This window comes from Mesocricetus auratus, unplaced genomic scaffold, assembly GCF_017639785.1.
Source record: "Mesocricetus auratus isolate SY011 unplaced genomic scaffold, BCM_Maur_2.0 Super-Scaffold_100015, whole genome shotgun sequence".
NCBI lineage: Eukaryota > Metazoa > Chordata > Mammalia > Rodentia > Cricetidae > Mesocricetus > Mesocricetus auratus.
Genome location: NW_024429198.1, coordinates 46,544,371 through 46,566,108, shown reverse-complemented (window position 1 = coordinate 46,566,108; position 21,738 = coordinate 46,544,371). Strand labels below are relative to the sequence as shown.

General features: G+C 41.5%; 1 protein-coding gene and 1 long non-coding RNA gene across 9 annotated transcripts in view; one reads left to right on the top strand and one right to left on the bottom strand.

Moving 5' to 3' along the window:
* LOC110343440 overlaps nucleotides 1-21,738 on the bottom strand; it is a 286,166-nt gene that overhangs the window by 90,956 nt on the left and 173,472 nt on the right. For all 7 annotated transcript variants that reach the window (XR_005881688.1, XR_005881684.1, XR_005881689.1 and 4 more), the window contains one exon: nucleotides 7,867-8,036. This is a non-coding gene — a long non-coding RNA (uncharacterized LOC110343440). The remainder of the gene's footprint in view (nucleotides 1-7,866; nucleotides 8,037-21,738) is intronic.
* Nucleotides 1-21,738, top strand: part of Chst9 (carbohydrate sulfotransferase 9) — a 241,840-nt gene that overhangs the window by 128,191 nt on the left and 91,911 nt on the right. For both annotated transcript variants that reach the window (XM_040757868.1, XM_040757869.1), the window contains one exon: nucleotides 10,809-10,850. In XM_040757868.1, coding sequence (XP_040613802.1) covers nucleotides 10,809-10,850 — 42 coding nt within the window. The remainder of the gene's footprint in view (nucleotides 1-10,808; nucleotides 10,851-21,738) is intronic.

Here is a 21,738-nt window from a genome sequence, read left to right as displayed (position 1 = left end):
GTAATGACATTAAGGAGTGAGGCTCTCTGGTTTCTGAGGTTTTCTTGCAGTTTCATATATTTGAAAATATTCTTAATAAAGCATTAGAAAGGTTAAAATAAAACAAGGCAGCCATGTTTCTACTTCCCCTTCTACGGAAATGCCGTAATGTTATGCTATATTTCTAGAAATCAGTATCGGGTTAGGCAGGCAAATTGTGGCTCCACATCTCAGACAAGCAGAGAGGCAAGCAGCATTTCCTTTTAATGTCCCGTCTTTCTCTTCTCCGTATAATTGGAGACAATGGAGAGATGAACATCTACGCGCTCTCAGCTTGCAGCGCATGTACAAGTGAGTGTGTAAACCAATGTTCAGCATCACTATTAGCAGGGAAATTAAAATCAAACCGGAGTGAGAGACCACCCCCACCTGTTAGAAAGCCTACAATCAAACAGACAGGTGACGCAAACTGCAGGGATGCTCAGTGAGGGCAACTTGCACTCTGTTGCTGTGTGACCATGATGGTAAAACTCCACGGAAAACAGAAGATACAAAGAACCACGTCAATTCCAGGAAAAGAACCACTGTAAATCCCAGTACTGGTGGATACACAAGAGGCCCAAACCAGTGTTCATGGAGATGTACTAAACTGTGCAAACTCTGTCTAGTTGGAAGCAACTTTCCTCAGTGGCCTTCCATTTTCAGCTTGTCATTATCTAGTTGGGAATGGCAAAATTGAATTTGGTGGTTATACACAGGGCACCATGTTAGCTAGCACTCTCTGGGGAGGCGGCATCTGACATGATTCCCAACAGGTCTGAAGGAGCTAACCATGAGTATATTTGAGAGAAGAGGCAACAGCAAGTTCAAGGTCCCTCAGGCATGACGGACTTGATTGACAAAGGGAAAATTGTGGTGACAATGTGGGGAACAGGCAAATTCATGAGCAGCCCTGAGCTTATGCAGCTGTATGTAACTGTTCGGGTTTTATGCTGTCTTCAATGGCAAATCACTAGAGAATTTTAAACAAGCAAATTGGGTGGCTTTTCTTCCTTAAGTGCTCAGACTTAGAAGAGATTTTCAGAAAAGGAAGAGGGAAGAAGGTAGCATTTAGAAAGATGTTGAAGTAAGCCATTAGAAAACCAAATGAAATGGTTCAAACCAAAGGGAGTTCAGTAGAAAAAATGAGAAAGTATCAAAGTTAAACAGAGTTTTGAAGTAGCAATGGATCAGACCAGGGACAGATAAAAGAGGAATGGCAAAGACTCATGCAAGTCACAGGCAGTGTCACTATTAGCTGAGCTGCAATGAGGACCAACATTGTAGGGGAGGGCTGGGGGTGAGCCTAGAAGGAGCTTTCTATTTGCATATCTTAAATTTGAAATAACTACTACCTATCAAGCAAAGACATATCTTCAATATTACTGAAATCATCTAGGCTTTTGGTTCTCAATCTTCCTAATACTGTGATCCTTTATTATAGTTCCTCATGTCTTAGCTGTAATTTGCTACTGTTATGAGTCAAAATGTGAGTATCTGATATGAACCCCCTGTGAATGGGGTCAGGAGCCCTGGTTGAGAAGTGCTGGTCATCTAGACAAAGAACAATGGTGGTAAGAACCAGGGAAGGACCCACGGAATGGAAGAAGTGACTGAATTCGAAAATTCTTTGAAGAATAATGATGAGATGCTTGTCATGTGAGGAATCTGAGAGTAATTTATGATGTCCAGTGAGTGACTGATGCACTCTGTAAGAGGAAACATGAAGTGCTGTGCCTGTTTGGAAGAAGTAAGTGCCACTGTGTACTGGAGACAGTAAGGAGATTTGGAAGTTACCAGTACTAACCTCCCCCTCATCAAAGCCTATAAAATTGAACTTGTAGTGCAAAGACAAGACTATTTCAGATCCAAAGACCTGATATGGATTGTGTTGGTTGCAAAGCAGTGGTGAAAATGAAAAACAAAAACAAACAAGCAAAACTACAGAGCTCAAAACCCCTCCTAAATCAAGTACATGTTTTAATTGGGTACAGTACCTTCCCAGCCAGTCTACACAGAGACAGCATTAGACATGAAGGTACATTTCACACCCAACTCACTCAAAGATGATAAAGGACTCAGAACTGAGCCTTTGCTCTGGATCATACAGTGCACCATGTGGCAAAAAGATCAGATCCCTATATTTCCCAGTAGAACGTGGGTTGCATTATTTGCCTGTCAGAAGCAGCAGAGCACAAGGTGACAAGCAGGAAGCTTCAGAGGTAAGCCACTGCTATGGACTGACAGTCATGTGCTGTGCTGATTTGAGAAGCCTACTGCTTGTAACTCTGAAGTCCCTGTCATGCAGCCTCCTTGAAACTATAGAAGCTCTCGTGTCTAGGAGAAATTCCCTGGATTATTTGGTGCTAATTTTTCATTTAACAAATGAACTAGATACGGCCCCAAGAGGTTCACTTCTTAAAGGTCAGGCAACTGCTTTCAGGCAAAGTCTATGATAATACTGGAAGCATGCTCACTGCCTCTGTTACTATGTATGAAGCCCTTTTCAAAAGAAAGGAAGCTAATTTCACATCTGCCCTTTGGATGCCACAATGTTCTGTCTGTTCCTAGAGGAAGTCAAGAGCAAAGGTTAGAAGAGTGGACTGTACTTTGAAGCAGAATAGATTATCAGGACAGAACCCTCACTGAGCCCCTTAGGGTCGTGTGACCTTAGCTGTGCTCAGGTTGTTCACCTCAGATGTGATACGGAGATGGTTGGAGTTTTCTTCTGGAGTTGTTATGAAGGAAAAGTGACCTGACACCCACCAGGAGAAGCTGATATCTAGGTCTCTGGATCATGGTAGTGTCATGGTCAAGTTTAGCAATGTGTGATTGTTTTATATAATCTATGTTTTAGTATTTAGCATAGGAAGTTTAATAGCAAACCCAGATATGCACTGTCTATGAGCAAAAACAAATGTTGCCTCTGGGAGTGACAGGAAGACAGAAATGAAGGAATACATGGAAATATGTAGGAGCGAGGGGAGGAGGGGAGTGGAGAAGATGATGAAAGAGGAAGGAAGGGAAGGGAGAAGAGAGGGCAAGAGACTCTGGTGTTGAAATCTTGTTCATCATCTGTTTCATACTCTGAATGAATGTAAAAATGGAGCAGGTGTTTCCAGGGTTAGCCCTTTTGTGACCTGTGACAGTACATAGTCTGTCCTGCAACAGAATACGGAAAAGATGGTAGATCTCTGTAGTAAGCAGGAAAGGCCCTGTCAGAGGTAATGTGGCTTTTGTGGCTAAACTGTTCCCAGTGTTCTGGGAGGCTTCGTGGAGCTGTCACTAGGTGCCCAACTGATGCAGAAAAGTGCTTTTCCCTATGACAACGTAGGGGTGGAGACAACTGACACATGCAGATGTACACCACTGTAGGTGCAATTGGCCAGGTGATGCAGGGATTAATGGATAGGACCTGTACTGGCCCTTTGTAACCTAGGCATGTCAATAGCATCCCTGTGCTGCCGTGAGGACAGAGGAAATACCTGGTAAAGTTAAGAAGTAAGTGAGTTGATGAAGCTAGAGGACCTGGCCTACCAGCAGCTCACCTCTGTGCTGTCACCAGCCTCCCCAACATTCAACAACTCCTGTAGTTTAGAGGACGGCCTGTACACGTGGAGATGAAGCCATCAAGAATGCCTGTTCAAGAAAGACTGGAACTTTCACAGCAGAAGGAAGAGGGCCAGGCTTTCAAGCTTGGGAGAGAGGGAAGTGTAGCCTGGGGACTTCTGGACTTAGTGTGGGAGAGTCCTGAACCACGTGAGTAAGCACAGAGCCTATTTTAGCTGAGCGTAGAGTTTAACTGGCTCCTGTCACATTGGAAAGTAAACCAGGGGTTTCAAAAAGGTAAACCGTTTCTTAAGTTAACTAATTTGATAAACCAACGTGAAAATGGATTGATGGCAGGATTTTGGAGCCAGATGCAACAGGTCAGCTTTTCCTTAAAGGTCGTGGCTGGAATGCTGATGGTAAAAGTAATGTTTTAAAAGAAAGAAATAGAGTAAGATACAGAGAGAAAGGATTGAAAGTGGGGGGCTAGAAGAAAGTGTGGTAAAGAGGTGCTTGGATATGCCAGAGTCATGTGCATGAAATGCAGGAGAGCTGTCTGAATAGTTAAACACATCTGTGCAAGGGACCACTGAGGAGCTGTGGAAAGGATTACAAATTTCATTAAGTTTAGCTGCGTTGATCCATCAATAAGCCACCCTGGTGGAAGCTTGAGTTTGGAGCCATGAACAGAGAAGTGAAGAAGTTCAAGAGAGGTTAAAGCTAGCAACACACACACACACACACACACACACGAATGCATACACGCACTCACATACACACTTACACTCTCACACACTTATACTTTCACACACTTACACTCACGCACTCTCTCACACATACACATGCACTTGTGCACACACATACATGTACACACTCACACATGCACACTATGCACACACTCGTGCACTCATACACATATACATTCTGAATTAAATCCAGCATAGTTCAGAGTGAAAGAACTGAGAAAGAGACTTCTTATTCCTTTTGTCATAGAGGGAGTGGCACACAACTATGTGTTGGGGGACAGATTTTGGTGTTGGTTCTCACCTTCCATCATGTGGGCATGAGATCAAACTCCAGTATTCAGGCTTGGTGCAATCACCTTTACCCAATAAGTCACCTGGCAGAGCCAACAGTGAAATTTCTGTTTGGTGATGTGTCAAGAGTTACTCCAGCTAGCATGCCAGCCTGAAAGTCCCTTGTACCTATGCAGTAGCCATCAGCATCACATGAGGCCAGATTTAGGAAAGCACTATGGAAAACAAGGTTAGATATGGCATAATATGGAAAATTGTGACTGACCGACCTTGAGAACTGTTTACCTTGAATTACAAGGCAAAGATATACATGAAGACCTTTTGTAGATGGAGGGATTGGGAGACCCATGGGGTAGCTGACAGTCTGAACCAGAGACTCAGGTGTCCTGGCCTTTGCAGTGCTGTTCTTTTTGAGGCTGCCTCTTGAACTTGTCCCATCCACGGCCTCCATAATGGCATGTCTCCCCAGTGCCTGATACAGAGTATGTGCTGTGTCCTCCTTCGGGGAGCCTGTCATGACCACTCTCTTTGCTGACAGAGTGGCACATAGGAGCACTGCCTTTTACAATGAAGTGTGGCTTTATTAGGGATGCCCTAAATGCATGCCTGTCACAAACACTGCTCCTGAGCCCCAGCCTGCTTCACTCTGTTGAATTTGAACTTCCTTTTAACTGATTAACTTATTCTGTGATCTCCACAAAACAGACAGAACTGTTTGCTCATATGGCCTGCACCTTTTTGCTGTCGTGACACATAGATCTTTCTTTTATAATCACCGTCTAAAGTCATTACTGAAGCATGATACCATTTCTGCCATCTCACCCACCTGTACAACCACACTATTGCAATAATTGTGTCTGCAGATAACGGAAGCCTAAACATCCGGCTTTGAAAGTGTAGAAAAGTAATGGCCCTGGGTATAAGTATTTTAGAACACTGAACAGAATCCCATGAAAGGGACAGCCATTTGAGATCTTAAAATTTTCATGAAATCCTTATGAACTCAGAGAAGCCTCAGTATGCCTCTAGGTTTCTTCTGGCAAGAAATACCTTGGAAAATGTCAAAGAAAGAAATGGAGGAAGGGTTCAACTCAAACAGAAATGACTCTCACTTTACAGGAAAACAAGGTCTCTTCTAGGGCATTTCAGAACAGCTGCTATAAACTTTCCCTTTCAAAGTTCCTTGAAACTGGGGCTTAAACAGACTTAGCCAGAGAGAGACTGGAGAGAGACAAGCTGTGTTATCCAGAGGGTCAGGAGTAAGAGGTTGGCTGTATGACTGCACTGGCTTTGCTCTTTGCCCTGATAGATAGATAGACATCCTCCAGCTCCACCTGCCCTTGGCTCCCTGGTGGCATCATTGGGCCAGAAGGTTCTTCTGGGTTGTTTTTTGTTTTCTAGTTAGAGGTCATGCCCTTTTAGGATCTCTCAATTTCAGAACCACAAAAACCAGTTCTTTGTGCAGTATCGCCAAGCAAAATGTGTTTGTTGAAAACCTCTTTGTGTTGAATCAGTGAAGTATGAAGTCCAGAAATACCTGGCTTAACTAAAAAAAAATACATGGGATCTTTTGAAAATTCCTAAGATGATCTCAGCCATTTGGAGATCCCTGCTCTCTGTTACTCTGGTCTCCTGCTAACCACTCTAATTTTTCCCGTCCCCTCTCTAAGCTTTGGCAAGTGTACTCAAGCCATATAGTTACCACTATCCCAAGGAACAATGGGATAAGGAGAGAGAACATTACACTGCATCAAATTCTAGATTCACCCTAGCTTTGCAATCTTAAGAAAAAAGTAACCACACTCAGTGTCTTCCCCCTTCTCCTTTTTAGCATTAAGTCTGTTGATGCAATACGCACATAAAATATCAAATACAATATTTCTTTGTGCTCACCTCCTCTTCAGATTTACCTAATTAAATCCCTGCTTGCCCTGCACGAGAGTGGGCCTACAGCCAACTATTGAGCCCTATCTGTCCCTAATGAACTGTTAACAACTTGATAGTCTCTGGGGAAGAGACAATCATCTTCTTTACTTGTATTCCAAACATTGAGCTGTGCTTTTGGCTAACTCAACCTCAGAACCTTCCAGGCTACCTGCAAATGTGGGCCTTGCCGGTGCTGTTATAGATGGGCCAAGTGTAAGTTAAGTTCATTCCCAGCCCTTCTGTGTTAATTGTCCATCTAATAATGCAGTTACAAATCATGAAAACTAACGGCAGGCCGACATGCAAGTATATAAAAGAGAGTTGCTGCTTCTATGACTATGTTTCAAAGAGATTTATCAAGCTGGATTTCCAAAAGCTATAGAATTCTATGAGAGTGGTAAATAAGACTGAAATAATTCTTCTTTGTGATTTTAAGTTCTCTGTTCACTTCAGAGGAACTGAAACTGGGGACGGTGGGCTACGACCTCAGGTCTGGACTGTTAAAGAAAGTCCCAGTCTGGAAACTCAAGCTTTTCTCCCCGAGGTATTCTTGTGAAATTTCTTTGATGTGAAGCATAGGACAACACAAAGCCCAGGATAGCATGCCTGCTGTTTTGTAACAACCAGTCCCTGTAGGCTGTTATTGTGCCTATTATTAATCAAATAATTGTATATGCAGCAATTTAAAAGAGCAGGAGAGGAGTTATATCAAGATCATATCAGTATTTCAAAAGATGTGTCAGGATACACTTTTAAATCTGGCAACTAAACACTGGACAGCAAAGGAACCCACACATTGCTGGTGTGACACTTGTGCTTGTTTCACAGCTAAGCATCTGTAAGTAAGAGACTGTTAATAATCATATTTCTGAATGATTTGTCTATAAAAGCAAAACCTGGCCCAGTATTAAGGAAAAGGCTATGGGAAGTGGCACCTGGAGCAAAGGCTCAGTGGCTCGAAGGACATTTTGCAGAACCTCTGAGTTCAGGTCCCAGCACCCATGTTCGGTGGCTCACAACCACGTGTGGTGCTAGCTCCAGAGTTCCCAATGCTCCTGACCTTCATGACTCATGTGCGGACACACAGACACACATCATTTAAAGGTTTTTAAATGGTATCTTGAGAAGGCAGCTTTGGAAATCCACACATAATCTGCTTCAGCTTCAACAGATGGCTGCTTGGCCTTGGGAGGCTGTCTAACCTGTTCCTGTCCTTGTCTCTTCTCCTGGGGGTGAGAGATGGTGACTAATCACTTTATTAATGGATCATGTGGTCAGGGGATTACTCCAAATTCTTTCAAGAGAAAAAACATACAGTCATATTTGTTTCTCTTACCTGAGAATGAGCTCTTTGTGCCTCATCAAGATATTTGAGCTTCGTTAAACTCTCTGATCCGCCAGATAATAATGGGGGAAGTGATGGTTATTTTAGATGATTTTCCATCATAACAATGGAAATATTCACTCACTGTGGCCTTTACATCAAGTTTCAGCCGGTGCGGCTTGCTGAACATGAAAACAAAACAGAATAATTCAGATTAAAGGATGGGGACATCAGAGAAAAATCCTGTTTTGATTTATTGTGCTGGTCACCAGGTAAAACTTAACACCACATTCAGTTGCAAGCACAATATAAAAACATGCATTCGACAGGAGGTGTACCATGGAAATATACCTGTAATATTTAGTAAATGATCATTTAGCTAGTAAGTCAGTGTGTATTGACTGTTTGCACTGAGACTTTAATGCATTAATATACACATAGAGGGCTGGGGATGACTCTTCGGTTAAGAGTGATTGCTGCTCTATCAAAACACCCATGTCTGTGACTCCAGCTCCAAGGAATCTGATGCCCCCTCTTGGTCTGCATGGACACCTGTGTGTATACGTGCACACACACACACACACACACACACACACACACAGAGTAAGAATTATTTAGAAGTCAGAGGTGAGCAAATCCTTTGAAGAATCCTACATTCTATTATTGTTAAGGAATGAGAGCAATCATTTTCCCCTTGAAGACAGTTTGTAAAACTTTTCTGCCTTTTTACAGATCTTCAAAGATATGTATCTCTCAATATTTTTAATTTGATCCACCTACATCAAAGTTTGACTCTAAACTAGACTGGGGCAAGTTATAAGGAGGAGTAAAACTGGATCATCGGGGCATTCAACAACTTCACCACTCCAGTGTACAACGTGGGAGAAGCACATTATCTAATACGGTCATGTCTGTGATGTGTGAGGAAACAAACTAGGGCCAGGGCAGAGAATCAAGTCCCCAGGTGTCCTAATGTTACGTTTCCAGAATCACTAAAAAAATAAAATAAAATCAGATGGTTGACTTTGTAGCGACATTCTGCCCAGCCACTGAGAAAGTGGAGGGAAGCACATGTCATTCCCACATCCTTATGAACAAGGTTGATCGTTATACGCCAGGTAGCTTCAGAACAACACTCACTGAGAATAATCCACTGTGCCATCGGGATATGAACTACCAGAGGGTCATCAGAGATAAAGGAGTAGATGTACCTGACACTTGAGTATCTCCTTTTCTGCAGTAATTTAACTCCTTTCCATCACTGAGTGATGGTTAGCATAAATGATGATACTGTGCTGTGGGAATGTGTGGAGGAAGACATGGAACTGTAGTCCTAATAGTGCTCTCATGACTAAATGAAGGAGGCGTGACCTTCATCCCGTGGCTGTTACACAGATGAGCAGGTAAAGCCTAGTTACAGTGACACTAAAGTAGGTTGGAGCAGCGAGTTTCCGTCTCAGGTTCCCACCTGTGGGGATCAGCTGTACTGAAGGACTATAACTTATTGATGAGCTGTATAAATGACTTATAAATACCTCCATCCAGAATGCAGAAATTGCTAAGTCAGTGGAACTGCTGACACCTTACACTGGGATGCTTCAACAGTGCAACTCAGAAATCCCCTGGGTGTATTTTAAATGACCCTAAAGCCAGAAATGCACCTCACTGACACAATATAGCCTGGTATGTCTTGCACAAATGAAATTTGGTGGAAGACTGATTAAAAAGATAAGACCAGCAAGGATTTGTGGTCTCAATTAGGAAAGGAAAAAGCAATATTGGATGCGAGTCTTACTGGCAGCAGGTTATTTAAATGGAGCAGAGCAGAACAGAGCAGGGATATCCTTAGCATGGCTTAAGTCAGAGCACTAAAGTACCTGTTCATACTTGAATCAACATAGTTTGAAGAAAACCTTTTAAGCATTCAGGGGGCAAAAATTTAAATTTGTATGCCAAATATGTAGTGCAAAGACAATATAGGATATATTTTAAATATAATTAGTATTATGTAAAATATTGGTGCAGTATAGAATGTATTATAATGCAGTATTTATAACATATTCATGAGGTAATAAGAAAGTATTAGAACTCCATAAGGATAAGAAGAAGGTGTTAGAGCTACAATGACTTCATGGGCAAAGGCTCTCCTGTCCCGTAGATGATTGAACCTGTCCCATTGATGACTGAACATATAACTATGCTCCATTTGAGCAGTTCCACGTGGCAGAAGAAGCCCATCTTTCTTGTTAGGATGAAAAGAAATCTCTTAGTTCTCTCTGTAGAGTACACTTGCACTGGTTCTGGATGAAGTCAATGACCATGGGTCGTTTCCCTTGGAACACTTACCTTTCATCCTGAATATCAGCTCATTCCTTCTTCCTGCCCTTGCAAACTAAGGTAGCTGATACTGAACGTCAGACTCTCTGTACTAGATGGACCTGGATACGGTTCAGGTGTGTGAAAGACACAACCTGGCCTGCCTGAAGACATGCACATCACTAAGGAAAGGGAAGCATTACTAAGGAAAAAACAAACAAACTACCCCTGGACAAGGGGCCTGCCTTAGAGTATGGTTGATAAAGTGGCTTTAAGTGGCAAACACAACCACAGGTTAATGTGCAGGTAGATTATGGAGTAAAATGCTAACTGGAGGGAAATCCTTATCCCGGGGGCAGCCATTTCCAGATCCAACTTCCCAGCCTCCTCCCTGACAAGGAGTGATAAAGAAAGACATGTCTGTGTGTGGCATAGTTTGAAAGTAATGCCATATTTCCTAAGAAACACCTAACCTGTCACCTCTTTGGGAGATGAAATGCTTTGTTTTATGACTCCCTGCCCTGTACCATCCTTGTTACAAGTCAAATATCAGTCTTGGAGTCATCTTCCTGTGGAAAATTGTATAAATGCCTTTGACTGTGGTGCTGACGTAGAAATGTCCTTCTGTTGTTTGGCAGAATGGTGGCCAGTAAAGTCCTTGAAGCATGTGTCCAGAATGGGTGAGTAACATCCTCCTCTAGTAGCCAAATAGGGCAAGTAGCACATCTGCAGACTTCACTGAGTGCCTGTCTGGTGACACCAAGCACCAGAAATCACAGCCCAGGTGCCACTGTTACATGAAGTGTGGGAGGAGGGGCAGCAGACCAGGACCCAAATCCAAAAGTAGTTACCAAGGAAACCAGAGGTTTTGCAGATATCTTTCCAACATGAGAATAGTACTATTTGTCATATTTGGGGAAAAAGGTACTATTTTATATTTTTATGTTAAACTATATACTGCTTTCCTGGGGCATTGTACTATAATTTTTAAGTTTTCAAAATGCCTTCTTCTGTGAATCCAGTTAAACCTTATCAATTCATATATTGCTTCTACACATCATTTGGTCTAGTCTGAAATTTTATTTGGATGATCCGTAAGGTTTGGATTGGGTGAGCACAAAAGGAGATGGCTTGTAACTCATGCGAAAATCTTTCCAGGGCTCAGGCATATCTTGCTGTTTAGGCAAAAGGATCCAACTACAAAGTAAAGATCCATGTCATTAAGTAAATGCGTCCTTAGACTTTATTGGATGATCATAGTACTGAAAGTAATGAAGTTGCATTGCTTTAAATAAATCTTGACTCTCATAATTCACACTTTACTCCCTTTCCTCCAGCTTCAAGCCCATTATTTTAGCCATCTGAAATTTACTGTTGAGGGATGTGTGAACATATGCTCTTTTTTCTATGATAGACCTCACTAGGTATCCTAGCTGGCTCAGAACACACTATATAGCTCCCAAAGACTTCATGCTCACAGAAGTATTCCTGCCCAGGCACCTTTGTGCTGAGATTTCAATATGACCCATCATGCCGCAGGAGCAACTTTTATAGAAAAGAATCAATTCCTATGCAAGCTTGTTTCAAATTTAAATAAAAAGAAAGAAACAAACAATTATTTTTGAAATATTAAAAAATTTACAAGTGTAAATCTTATTTTTGATGCCTTTCCACGGCATTGATCTTATTCAGGATAAGATACTATATATATTTATATATTCATTCAATAAACAGAAAGCCATGGACCATGATTGTTGCATAAGGGATTTGGTAACAAGTAAAACACTCTTGTCTTCATTGTGTAGGTAGATTGTAAGCTGAGAGACTGACAAAACTCTCATGTGGTGAGTGATCTGTTATACAATATATGAAATACTAGGCAATACAGCAAATACCTATTCGATGTGATTAGAAGAGGTGGGAAATATTCCTAGTGGGAGAGATCAACTGAGGATAAGTAGGATTTCTAAAGTAATGAAAATGGGAGCCCTCCCATCAGTACAAGCAGGAACATTGAGAAAACAAAGTACACAGATAATTCCAGAAATAGGTGCCACTGCCAAGGAGCTGTGGCTTGGAAGGATGTGTGCATGGGGATGACACACAGAAAGACATGAGTGAGGTATAGAGTGTTCAAAACAAGGAGAGTGCATGCAGAATTGAGGGCTTCCTGGGGAGAACTGAGTGTAAAACTTAGAAATAAAGAATGCACCCAGAGATAACAGAGAGAACTTTCAGACACACATAACAGAACCGGCTTTCTCCTGAAATGAGGGAAAGGAAGAATGAGAAGAATATATATTTAGTGGTGGATATAGGGAAATCTACTGTGTCCAATAATTTGTTTCTGATAAGTCATGGAACAGTCACCATAGAGAATAAAATCAAGAGAATATGTATAACTTTTCATAATTAGCAAGGATAGATGGTTCTAAAAAGATGGCTTTGCAAGATCACATCCAGGTCCCTGAATTCTGGAACAACTAAAACCCATGATTTCATCATCTGGACTTACACAACCTAGCTAGTGGCTAACCACCAGTGCTGCCAAGGGAACAGTTAGAAATGCTGGTCAGTGTAGGATCCAGAAATGGGACAGCCTTATAATCAAGAATTCTAATTTCATCCTCAACCCTAGCTTAGATAAAAAATGTCTTTTCTCTTCAGAATCACAGCCAGGGACCCCTCCCCCAAGGTTCATGTCAGTATTACAGAAATGTGTGGGTTGGCTAAAAGTCGCTGTCAGCTATCCCCAGGGTCATATATTCTCACTGGTCAGCCCAACTCCAGCACGCTACTGTTCATAGGACAGTGGCCTACAAAATCCCTCTGGCTCCTAATTCTCTCTACACATCCTAGACCCACAACTCCTACCTCACCCTGGTCTTCCACTTGGTGCTTAGTTCTTCCCAGGCAGAATAGTCAACAAGGCCATTCTGCAGCCACTCCCTGTGCCATGTTCCTGAATAACAAAAGTAAAGTGAGAGCCATGTGAAAGGAAGTCAGGTTGCCTGCTACTGAGCCTCAGTTTTAAGTCTCAGTAAGTAATCTCCTGGTGATAATAAACTGGGCAATGTCTTCTCATGTGTGGACACAGGTTTTTTCACCAGCCGCTAGGCGAAAAGGCTATGTCCTCTTCAAATACTTAGTGAGCCTTGGGGACCCAAGAGAGAGCTGCCAAGATCTATCTTGACAGTTGCTAAACTTTCCTCAGAGGGAGATTTAAATTGCAAGAGCTCTCACTCTCAATTTGCCAAATGGCAGTAATAAAGAAAATATAGGCTAAATTTTGCACATTATTGACTCCCGTTTTAATTAATGGAAGACATATCCCTCATGTGGGAACATGGCTGACTCACTCAGCAATGATTATTCATTACTGATGACTGCCAGGTGCTAGCGACTACTCAAGGCCTTAGAGAATGATGAATATAAGGGTCTTCCACAAACAATACAGAAACATTAGGACAGCCTGCCAGTTCAGAACGAAACCCTCGGTTTCTGTGAGAGGACAACTCCAGAGACTAATTAGGAGTCCGGGAAGCCAGAGGATCGTGCTCTCTCTGCTTAGTCCTAAAGCTAATTCCTCTCTCTTCTGCCCCTACACAAATCACATGCCATTCAACGCCAGCTCCTTGCCTTCTTCTGTATGTTCCTTTCCCAACTCTCTACCTTGCAGCAGGACACCTGAGCATTCCCTCCCACACAGAACCCCCTTGGGATGTGAGGGAGCCCTGCAAAAGTGCAAGCACATCTGCGTTCCCCATTTGTGGGGAGCATCCTGGGATGCTTCTAACATGGTTGTAGACCGGGTACCCTGTCTCCATATTTAAGAAAAAATACACCTCTGTCCTTCCTTAGATGTGCATTAAGCTCCTGGAACTTTAACTTCCATTTCATTCTTTCCTGACTTGTCGTCATCTTCATCCTGCATCTGTCAAGGAAACCAACCACTTCTCTCCACAGCCAACACCTATACATTTTATGCCTATTGGCCTTAACAATTCTGCCTTCTGCTTCTGCCTTAATCTGGGGTTTGATTTCTAGGTTCTTTGTATATTTTTTCTATCCTTTCGTTCCCATCCTTTTATGTATCTTGTAGATTTTTACTAAACTTTGGGATATTCATTTATTTATTCTTCCCCACACAGCTAGAAAGAAAGTCAGTGAGGGGTAAACTCAAAATTAAGACTAGGTGGTAGTGACTCATTTACATGTTTTTTCTTGTTTCTCTTTCAAGACCCTCTGCTAAAGCCGGGCAGTGGTGGCAAGCACCTTTAAACCCAGCACTCAGGAGGTAGAGTCAGGCGAATCTCTGTAAGTTTGAAGCCTGCCTGATCTACAGAGTGAGTTCCAGGACAGGCTCCAAAGCAATACAGAGAAACCCTGTCTCGAAAAACAAAACAAATAAACAAAAAAACAAAAAAGACCCTCTGCTAGGTGACCAAACAGTGGCCTTTGGGTTGTTCTTTTTGTTTTTGAGACAGAATCTCTAAGCCCAGGCTGACCTCAGGCTTAACGTATAGCAGAGGATAGCCTTTACTTATGATCCACCCTCTTGCCCCTCAGAAGGACTGGGATTACAGGTAGTTGCACACCATTAGACCCGTTGCTGGAGACTGGACCCAGGATCTTGTACATGCTGCTATCTACTGAACCGCAATCCCAGTTCTGTATTCCACAGAATCTCAGATTTCAGATCTTGATAAGATGTGCAAGACAGAGTCTAAAGTTTGGGTTTTCTGGTTCCCATACTTACAGGGGGGATAGGAATTATTGAACTGGAAATGTTCCTTGAAATTTCATGAAGAAAACGTTCCAGCTAGTCAAAGAGCCCCTATATAAACCTAATACCTTTTTACATATTGACAGCAGATTCTGCTCTTGAAGTGAAGGTTGCTTTGAATGAAAGTTGTTGGAGTGAGTATGATTTGCAACCCATCAGCTTCTGTGCTTACCTTCCTAGGGGCTATCATATTGGGCTTGCACCCTATAGCTTTGCGTTCATTGGGTAGCTTTCTTGATCCTTTCTGGGTATAGTTCCTGGAAGAGACTTGTTTTCTGTATTCAGTGCCCTTATGGTTGTTGTGTTTAATGAGAGTGAAGCCCATTTGGAATTAGCAAGCACTGTGGGTTGCAGAATATGGGCTTCAACCCTGGGAAACAGCTTTACTGTTGAGGTCAAAGTCAGGGCACAAAGAAGGCAGTTAATTATTATCCAAGCATTGGTGGCACTCTATATTTCCTTAAGAATCACAGCCTGTTGATCTCAACAGAGACTGGATTATGTATGCTGCAAGGGTCCAAGTTCTTTTCCTGCCTTTGCTACTATCGTTCAACTGTAGAAATTCAGCAAGCATCTGAATTCCCACAGACGGATGTAGGCTTTCCTACGTCCACAGTAAACTCTGAAGTCTCAATTCATGGATAGAAGAAGCGATTGTAAAGCGTTATTCTTGTGTGGAAATAATTAACAAAGAAAAGTGTGGCACCCCACAGTTAATTTGGCTGTTCTCCTTAATATCTTCCTGGTGCCTGAATCACAGGAACATATTATACCAATAAGCTCATCTGCAAGTGTTTTTCTCCTTCTCCTTGAGGTTAGAAGAAATCTGGAGGGTCAATGTTCCCTGTATTTATCTCCTGCATTCAAATGATCTGTCATTTCCATTTCGATGACACCCAATAGTCCATTCTCCCCCTCTCATTAAAGTGCCCTGAAAGAGTAATTCAATGGCAGAGATAAAATTCTTCTCAAAGTGTAACTGCTCCCCTTACTGGTCTGAAGTGGCAATGACATTCATCTTTAAAAATTTAATATTTGTTCAGTCCAAGAGGGTTTTTGTTAGTGGTGATTGTAGTTCATTTGCTTGTTTGTGGGATTTTGTTGTTGTTGTTGTTACTGTTTTCTGTTTTATTTTTGTGTATTTGAAGTTCATAATTAGCATGCCTTAGTTTAATGAAACAAGGTACAGTAATTTTGCCAACATTCTTTGAAAACCAGGAAGGCAAAAACTTATGAAATAACTGTAAAAGAATTTTACAATATTCTTATACCTATAATATAGGAAAACATTCTAAATAGTGTTTAGTGATACCATTTTTGTTTACATAGCAACATATCTTAATTTGTACACAACAAAATGTCCAAATCTCTATCTGGTGTTCCCTCTAATGAAACTGTTGAAAATTGGCTAGACCTCTGTAATTGCCAACAAAAGTAAAGTATGAGTCTTACACTCCAGATGTTTTCTCATTCCCCTTTGCAATCAATCCCAGCCCCTACCCCTGTCCTGTAATACTGAGCATCCTTTCTTGCCTACATTTTTGAGACAGTTTTGTTGTGCAGTCTAGGCTGCCCTTGAACTCCCAATCCTTCTGTCTCAGCTAATCAAGTGATGAGATTACAGACGTAAGCCACCATACTCAGCCAACTGTTCTCTTATTTCTAGACCTCCAGTTTATTTTGGTCTCCTTTTGAACTTACTGTAAATGAAACCATGCACACACTTAGGCCATTTTTTTCACATAGCATAATATTTTTAAGTGACGACATATATCAGTAGTTTGTTTCTCTTCTATATAATGTTCCATGGTGTGATTACAAAGCTGTCTAGAAATTGCCTTGTTCTTGTCTTTTGGGCATTTTGTAGCATGGGACCACTTTGATAGTGAAGACCATGCCAATATTCCTGGTGAAGTCTCTTTGTGGGCATGGTCTCACGTCTACTGAATAAACCAGGAACAGGACAGCTAGATAAGGGGGTAAGGGGTCAGCTGTACAATAGACCACCTGAAAACTCCTCAGTAGTGTTGAAGCTCCCAGGCACCCCAGTTCACCCCGGGAATGGACAGGAGATGGTGCTGCCTCTTGCAGTTTTAGTTCGCATCTCTCTGCTGCCTGATGGTGTTGCTTACCTCGTATGCTTATCTACCATTGGTCTTTTCTAGTGTAATGCCTAGACACGTGATTTTCCCACATTTCTTGAAAATTAAAACTGAGGGGGCTGGAGAGGTGACTAAGCAGCTAAAAGTGCTACCTGCTCATCCAGAGGACCTGAGTTCAGTTCCCAGTATCCACAGGAGACAGCTCACAAATGTTTATAATTCCAGCTCCAGAGCATCCAACACTCTCTTCTGGTTTCCACGGGAACTCACAGTTATGTACACAAATACACAAATATACACATAAATTAAGAAGTCAAATAAATCTCTTTCAGAGAAAAAAAATAAATTACTTGTCTATTATTGATTATATCATATTACATACTTACTGTAAGTCCATGGTGAGATGTATATATTTTTCAGTGTTTTCAGTTTATGGCCTATTAAATTGTTCTTTGGTGACCAGAAATGATGATATTATAGTAACAATGAATTTTCATTTTATGGTTAATGCTTTTCTATGTCCAGAGATATGTTAGGGATGGGAATGCATCTAAGTGGTAGAGTGTTTGCCTAGCATGTTAGAGGATACGTATTTGATCCCAGGCACCACAGAAAGAAAAATGGATGATAAAAGAATCTTTATCAGGGCTGAGGTGACAGCTCTGCAAGCATGAGGACCTGAGTGTGACATCCAGCACTCACACTAAAAAGTTAGGTGTGGTGACAAGGGCTTGTAATCCAAGTGTTGGGAAGGCAGAGACAGCTGGATCCTAGGACTCACGGGGCAATCATCATAGTTTACTCTGTGAGCTGCAGGTCGCAGTGAGAGACTCTGTCTCAAACAAGGTGTACTCCTGGGGAACACACAGAGTTAACCTCTGTCCTCCACATGTATGTGTACACACCATACACATGTACTCTCACACACAGGAACATGCTCACATGCAAAAATAAAACCTTCTATCCAAGGTTATGAAGCTATTCTATTGCTTAAGACGTAGAGATGGTGACTACTAAAATCAGGGATAAAATAATGATCATTTGCAGACAGGTGAAGAGGCATGCTGATGCCTGAAACAAAGAACAAAGAAGTATCCTTTCAGAAACAAGCAATTACTCTTAATTTACAAATCCCTTCCTAAGCTGTGGTTCTTCTCATAAGAAATGAAAGGAAGTCATAGAAATCCAGATGTTCTCAAACGTATTAGGCTTAAGCAGTAGGAAAGGTCAGCGTCAAGTTGGAATGTCCTATGTAGGAAAATGACTTTAGATAATGATCTCCATATCAAGAAGAATTTTATAGCATTGTAAACCGTCCTTGATCAGAACCTGCAGTTTCAGAGAGACAAACACTTCATTCTGTTTCTATTATTTAGCCTAGTTTTGGCAGCAAAAGAATGACAGCAAAATACTACATTGTCCTAACAATATCATTTAATACATAGGTTGACTTAAATGTGAGAAAGTGTTACTATGTATATATATATGCTATTAAATACACAATATATATATGTATATATATACCTGTACATATATAGCTTTATGAATATGAAACTCTCACATCACTGGAGCATAGAAAAGCTCTAATAGTATTTATTATGTTAATTAATGTTGATGCATAGTCTGGGATAAAGGCAGGCAGAGGCCTGCAGACATCTGCCTGGCACTATCTCTGGCAGCCAGAGAGCTGGGAATGTAAAAGATATGATCACTTTATACTGAGGAGGCTAAAACCCACAGAAATACAGATGCCCAAGTTAGCAAATGTGGAGAGCACAATTCCAGGGCAGGCAACTGGCTGCAAAATACCATGGTAACAGGCATACCTTAGCAGGGGTAAGTGGTTGGCCCAGTTGGTAAAGTACTTAGCAGGAGGGTAAACTATGACTTCCATCCCCCAGAGCCCATGTTTGTTTGCTTGTCTGTTTGTCTGAGAATTGTTGTCTGGGCTTGTAATACCATGGCTGGAGAGGCAGAAATATGCAGATCCATGGAACTCACTAGTCAGCTCCTCTATTTTGAAGACCCAGTGAGAGATGCTGTTTCAAAAACAAAAAACAAAAACAAGGTAGAGAATGCCTCTGGAAGAGCCAGTGCTCTTGCCTGACTGAAAACAGACAGACAGACAGACACTCATGCACGCATACACACACACACACACACACACACACACACACACACACACACACAAATGGCTTTGCAAAAAGCCCATCAACATAGTAACTTTTTTCCTTTTTTAGCTCTATACAAAGGACAATAAAGAAGTTCTAGTTTAGAAAGAGGCCCAGAAAGAAAGGAATACTCAGGATTAATCAGTTTTATAGGAGTGAGTTCAAATAGGCGAGAGACTAGTAAGTCAAGGATGTAGAGAGTTCTTGGTGAGTATCACATTAGACACTAGTAAATAAATGTTCTAAAGGAAGCAATGAAAAGGAGGCAGAAGCTACAAATGTGGCAAAAACAAGAAAGAAGAGGAAAGCAACCCAAAGGGAAAGCAACATCTATAATCTTGGTGCTGAAACAACTGAGAGGGAAACTAAGGTGTGAACCAGGGGATGTTCCACTGGCATTTATAATTGCATGAAAAAATTAGTTTTTATTCCATCCCGGTGGAATTAAATTTTTTATAGGGAATGAACTTTCTCCTCTCTCTCTCTCTCTCTCTCTCTCTCTCTCTCTCTCTCTCTCTCTCTCTGTCTCTCTCTCTCTCTGTCTCTCTGTCTCTGTCTCCCCCCTCTCTCCTCCCTGCACCGCAGACAGTAAATCTGCAGATAAGGCTGGTGTTTCTTACTAGAGTAGTTTGAGGTTTGAGGGACTCTTTTCCAGCACTAAATACATTTCTGTTGAGATGGTTGTGGGAAAAGTCACTAGTCTAGACAGATCTGCCAGATCTGTGCTCCTTAACAAGGTTTTCACTCATGTATTAATATGTTATCATAACCCCTGAAGCTAAATTTGGCTACTTGATATCTTTGTGGAATTATAATATATGATAAGATTAATTTCCTCATTTGACTTTTAAATTAGTGTGTGTGTGTGTGTGTGTGCATTTCTATGGCTGCATGTGTGTGCAGGAGTATGTACATTGCTGTGTACTTGCGTGTAGAGGCTGTCATCAGGTGTTTTTCTTGATGGCTGTCCATTGCATTTATTAAGACATGGTTTCTCATTTGTTCCCAAAGCTCAGCAATTCAGCTAGTCTAGCTAGTCATCTTGCCTCATGGATTCCTGTCTCTGCTTCCAGAATCCTAGGATTACAGGAATTGCCATGCCTTTCCAGCATTTACTACATCAACTGGCACCATAGAGACCTCATTAGGACATTTGCTTTAGCATTCCAATCTCCTCAGGACTGAAACTTTGGGAACTTTTCAGGAAGAAAAATAAGTTTAATATGTCCTTCAGCAGTTTAAGAGGTGGCCAAAGTGTACACCTACTGTCTTCTCTTGAAGGGTTTCTCGCCTTTAATTCCCACTCCTGTCCTGGACTCTGCCCTTCCCTCCACTCACAGTGGGCTTCTCAGACACAGTCCTACGTTCCCAGAGTGCAGTTCCTGACTATGAATTCCTTGAAGCTTGTCCTGGCTACGCACCAGTCAATGCCCTCTACTGAGTTGCAATCATTCTGCATTCTCCAGGATGAAATGCAAGTTTGACCACTTGAGTGTAGGTATCCACAAAGCTTTCTCTTTTTTTAACATTTTCTTAATTGCTATCATTCATGCTCAACTCCCAGTAGTCTATGTTCATGCTGCATTATTTATCAAAGACAAAATTGTTTGGAATTGAATTGTCCCATGGACTTTCAACTGTCCTGGATAAGAAAAAAAAACTGTACTGTAAATTCCTTTTGTGTTATTCCCTTGCCTTCTCACACCCATAATTACCAACCAGCTCTAAATTCATTGGTTCAGTGTGCATAGCACATGAAGAGCAAATATGGACTATATTCACATATTCTTCCTCCCCTATCATTAACAGCCTTCATCTTGTGCTATGATACTTGAACCTTGATCCCTCTCCTATGTTGGATACTGCTAGCCTTAGATTTTTGGATTTGTATCAGGCTGAGTCCAGGTTGCAGGCGAATGACTTTGGGCAAATTTGCTATCCTCCCTAAACCTTAGTTTTTCTGTAAAATAATTGTATATTAAGAGCTGCTTCATTGTACGGAGTTAATATGTATGCAGTGTTAAAATTAAACATGTGTGGCTATTATGACTATTATTTTTTCATTACTTTATTTGCTTTATTACTGTATTGTTCAGTCCAGATCTTCCTGCTACTAGCTTTTAAAAGATCTATATGTATCTGTGGCTCATTCCTTGCCTGACTTCCTCTAGACCAAGAGAGCTCAGCCTTGGATGTATGTTTAAAAATATTCTGAGCACCTTACAAAGTAGAAGCTCCTGGGCCCAACCCCAGTATCCCTGATTCTGAGTAGACCTTCACTCCTCAGTCATTGCCCACAAGCTACTGAGCTGCACAATATATTCTTCTGCCAGTATTCTCTCTCCAAACCTGCCTGGCCATATCTTTGTAGTTGGCATCATAAGACATTGTGAGAGCCCCAGTTAGAGCACTCACAGTCAGATACTGAGTTATAGATCCCCTTGACAGGAGTACCAATGCCAAAATGGTGAGTGATAGATGCAGAGTCATGATTATCTACTTGAGTCAG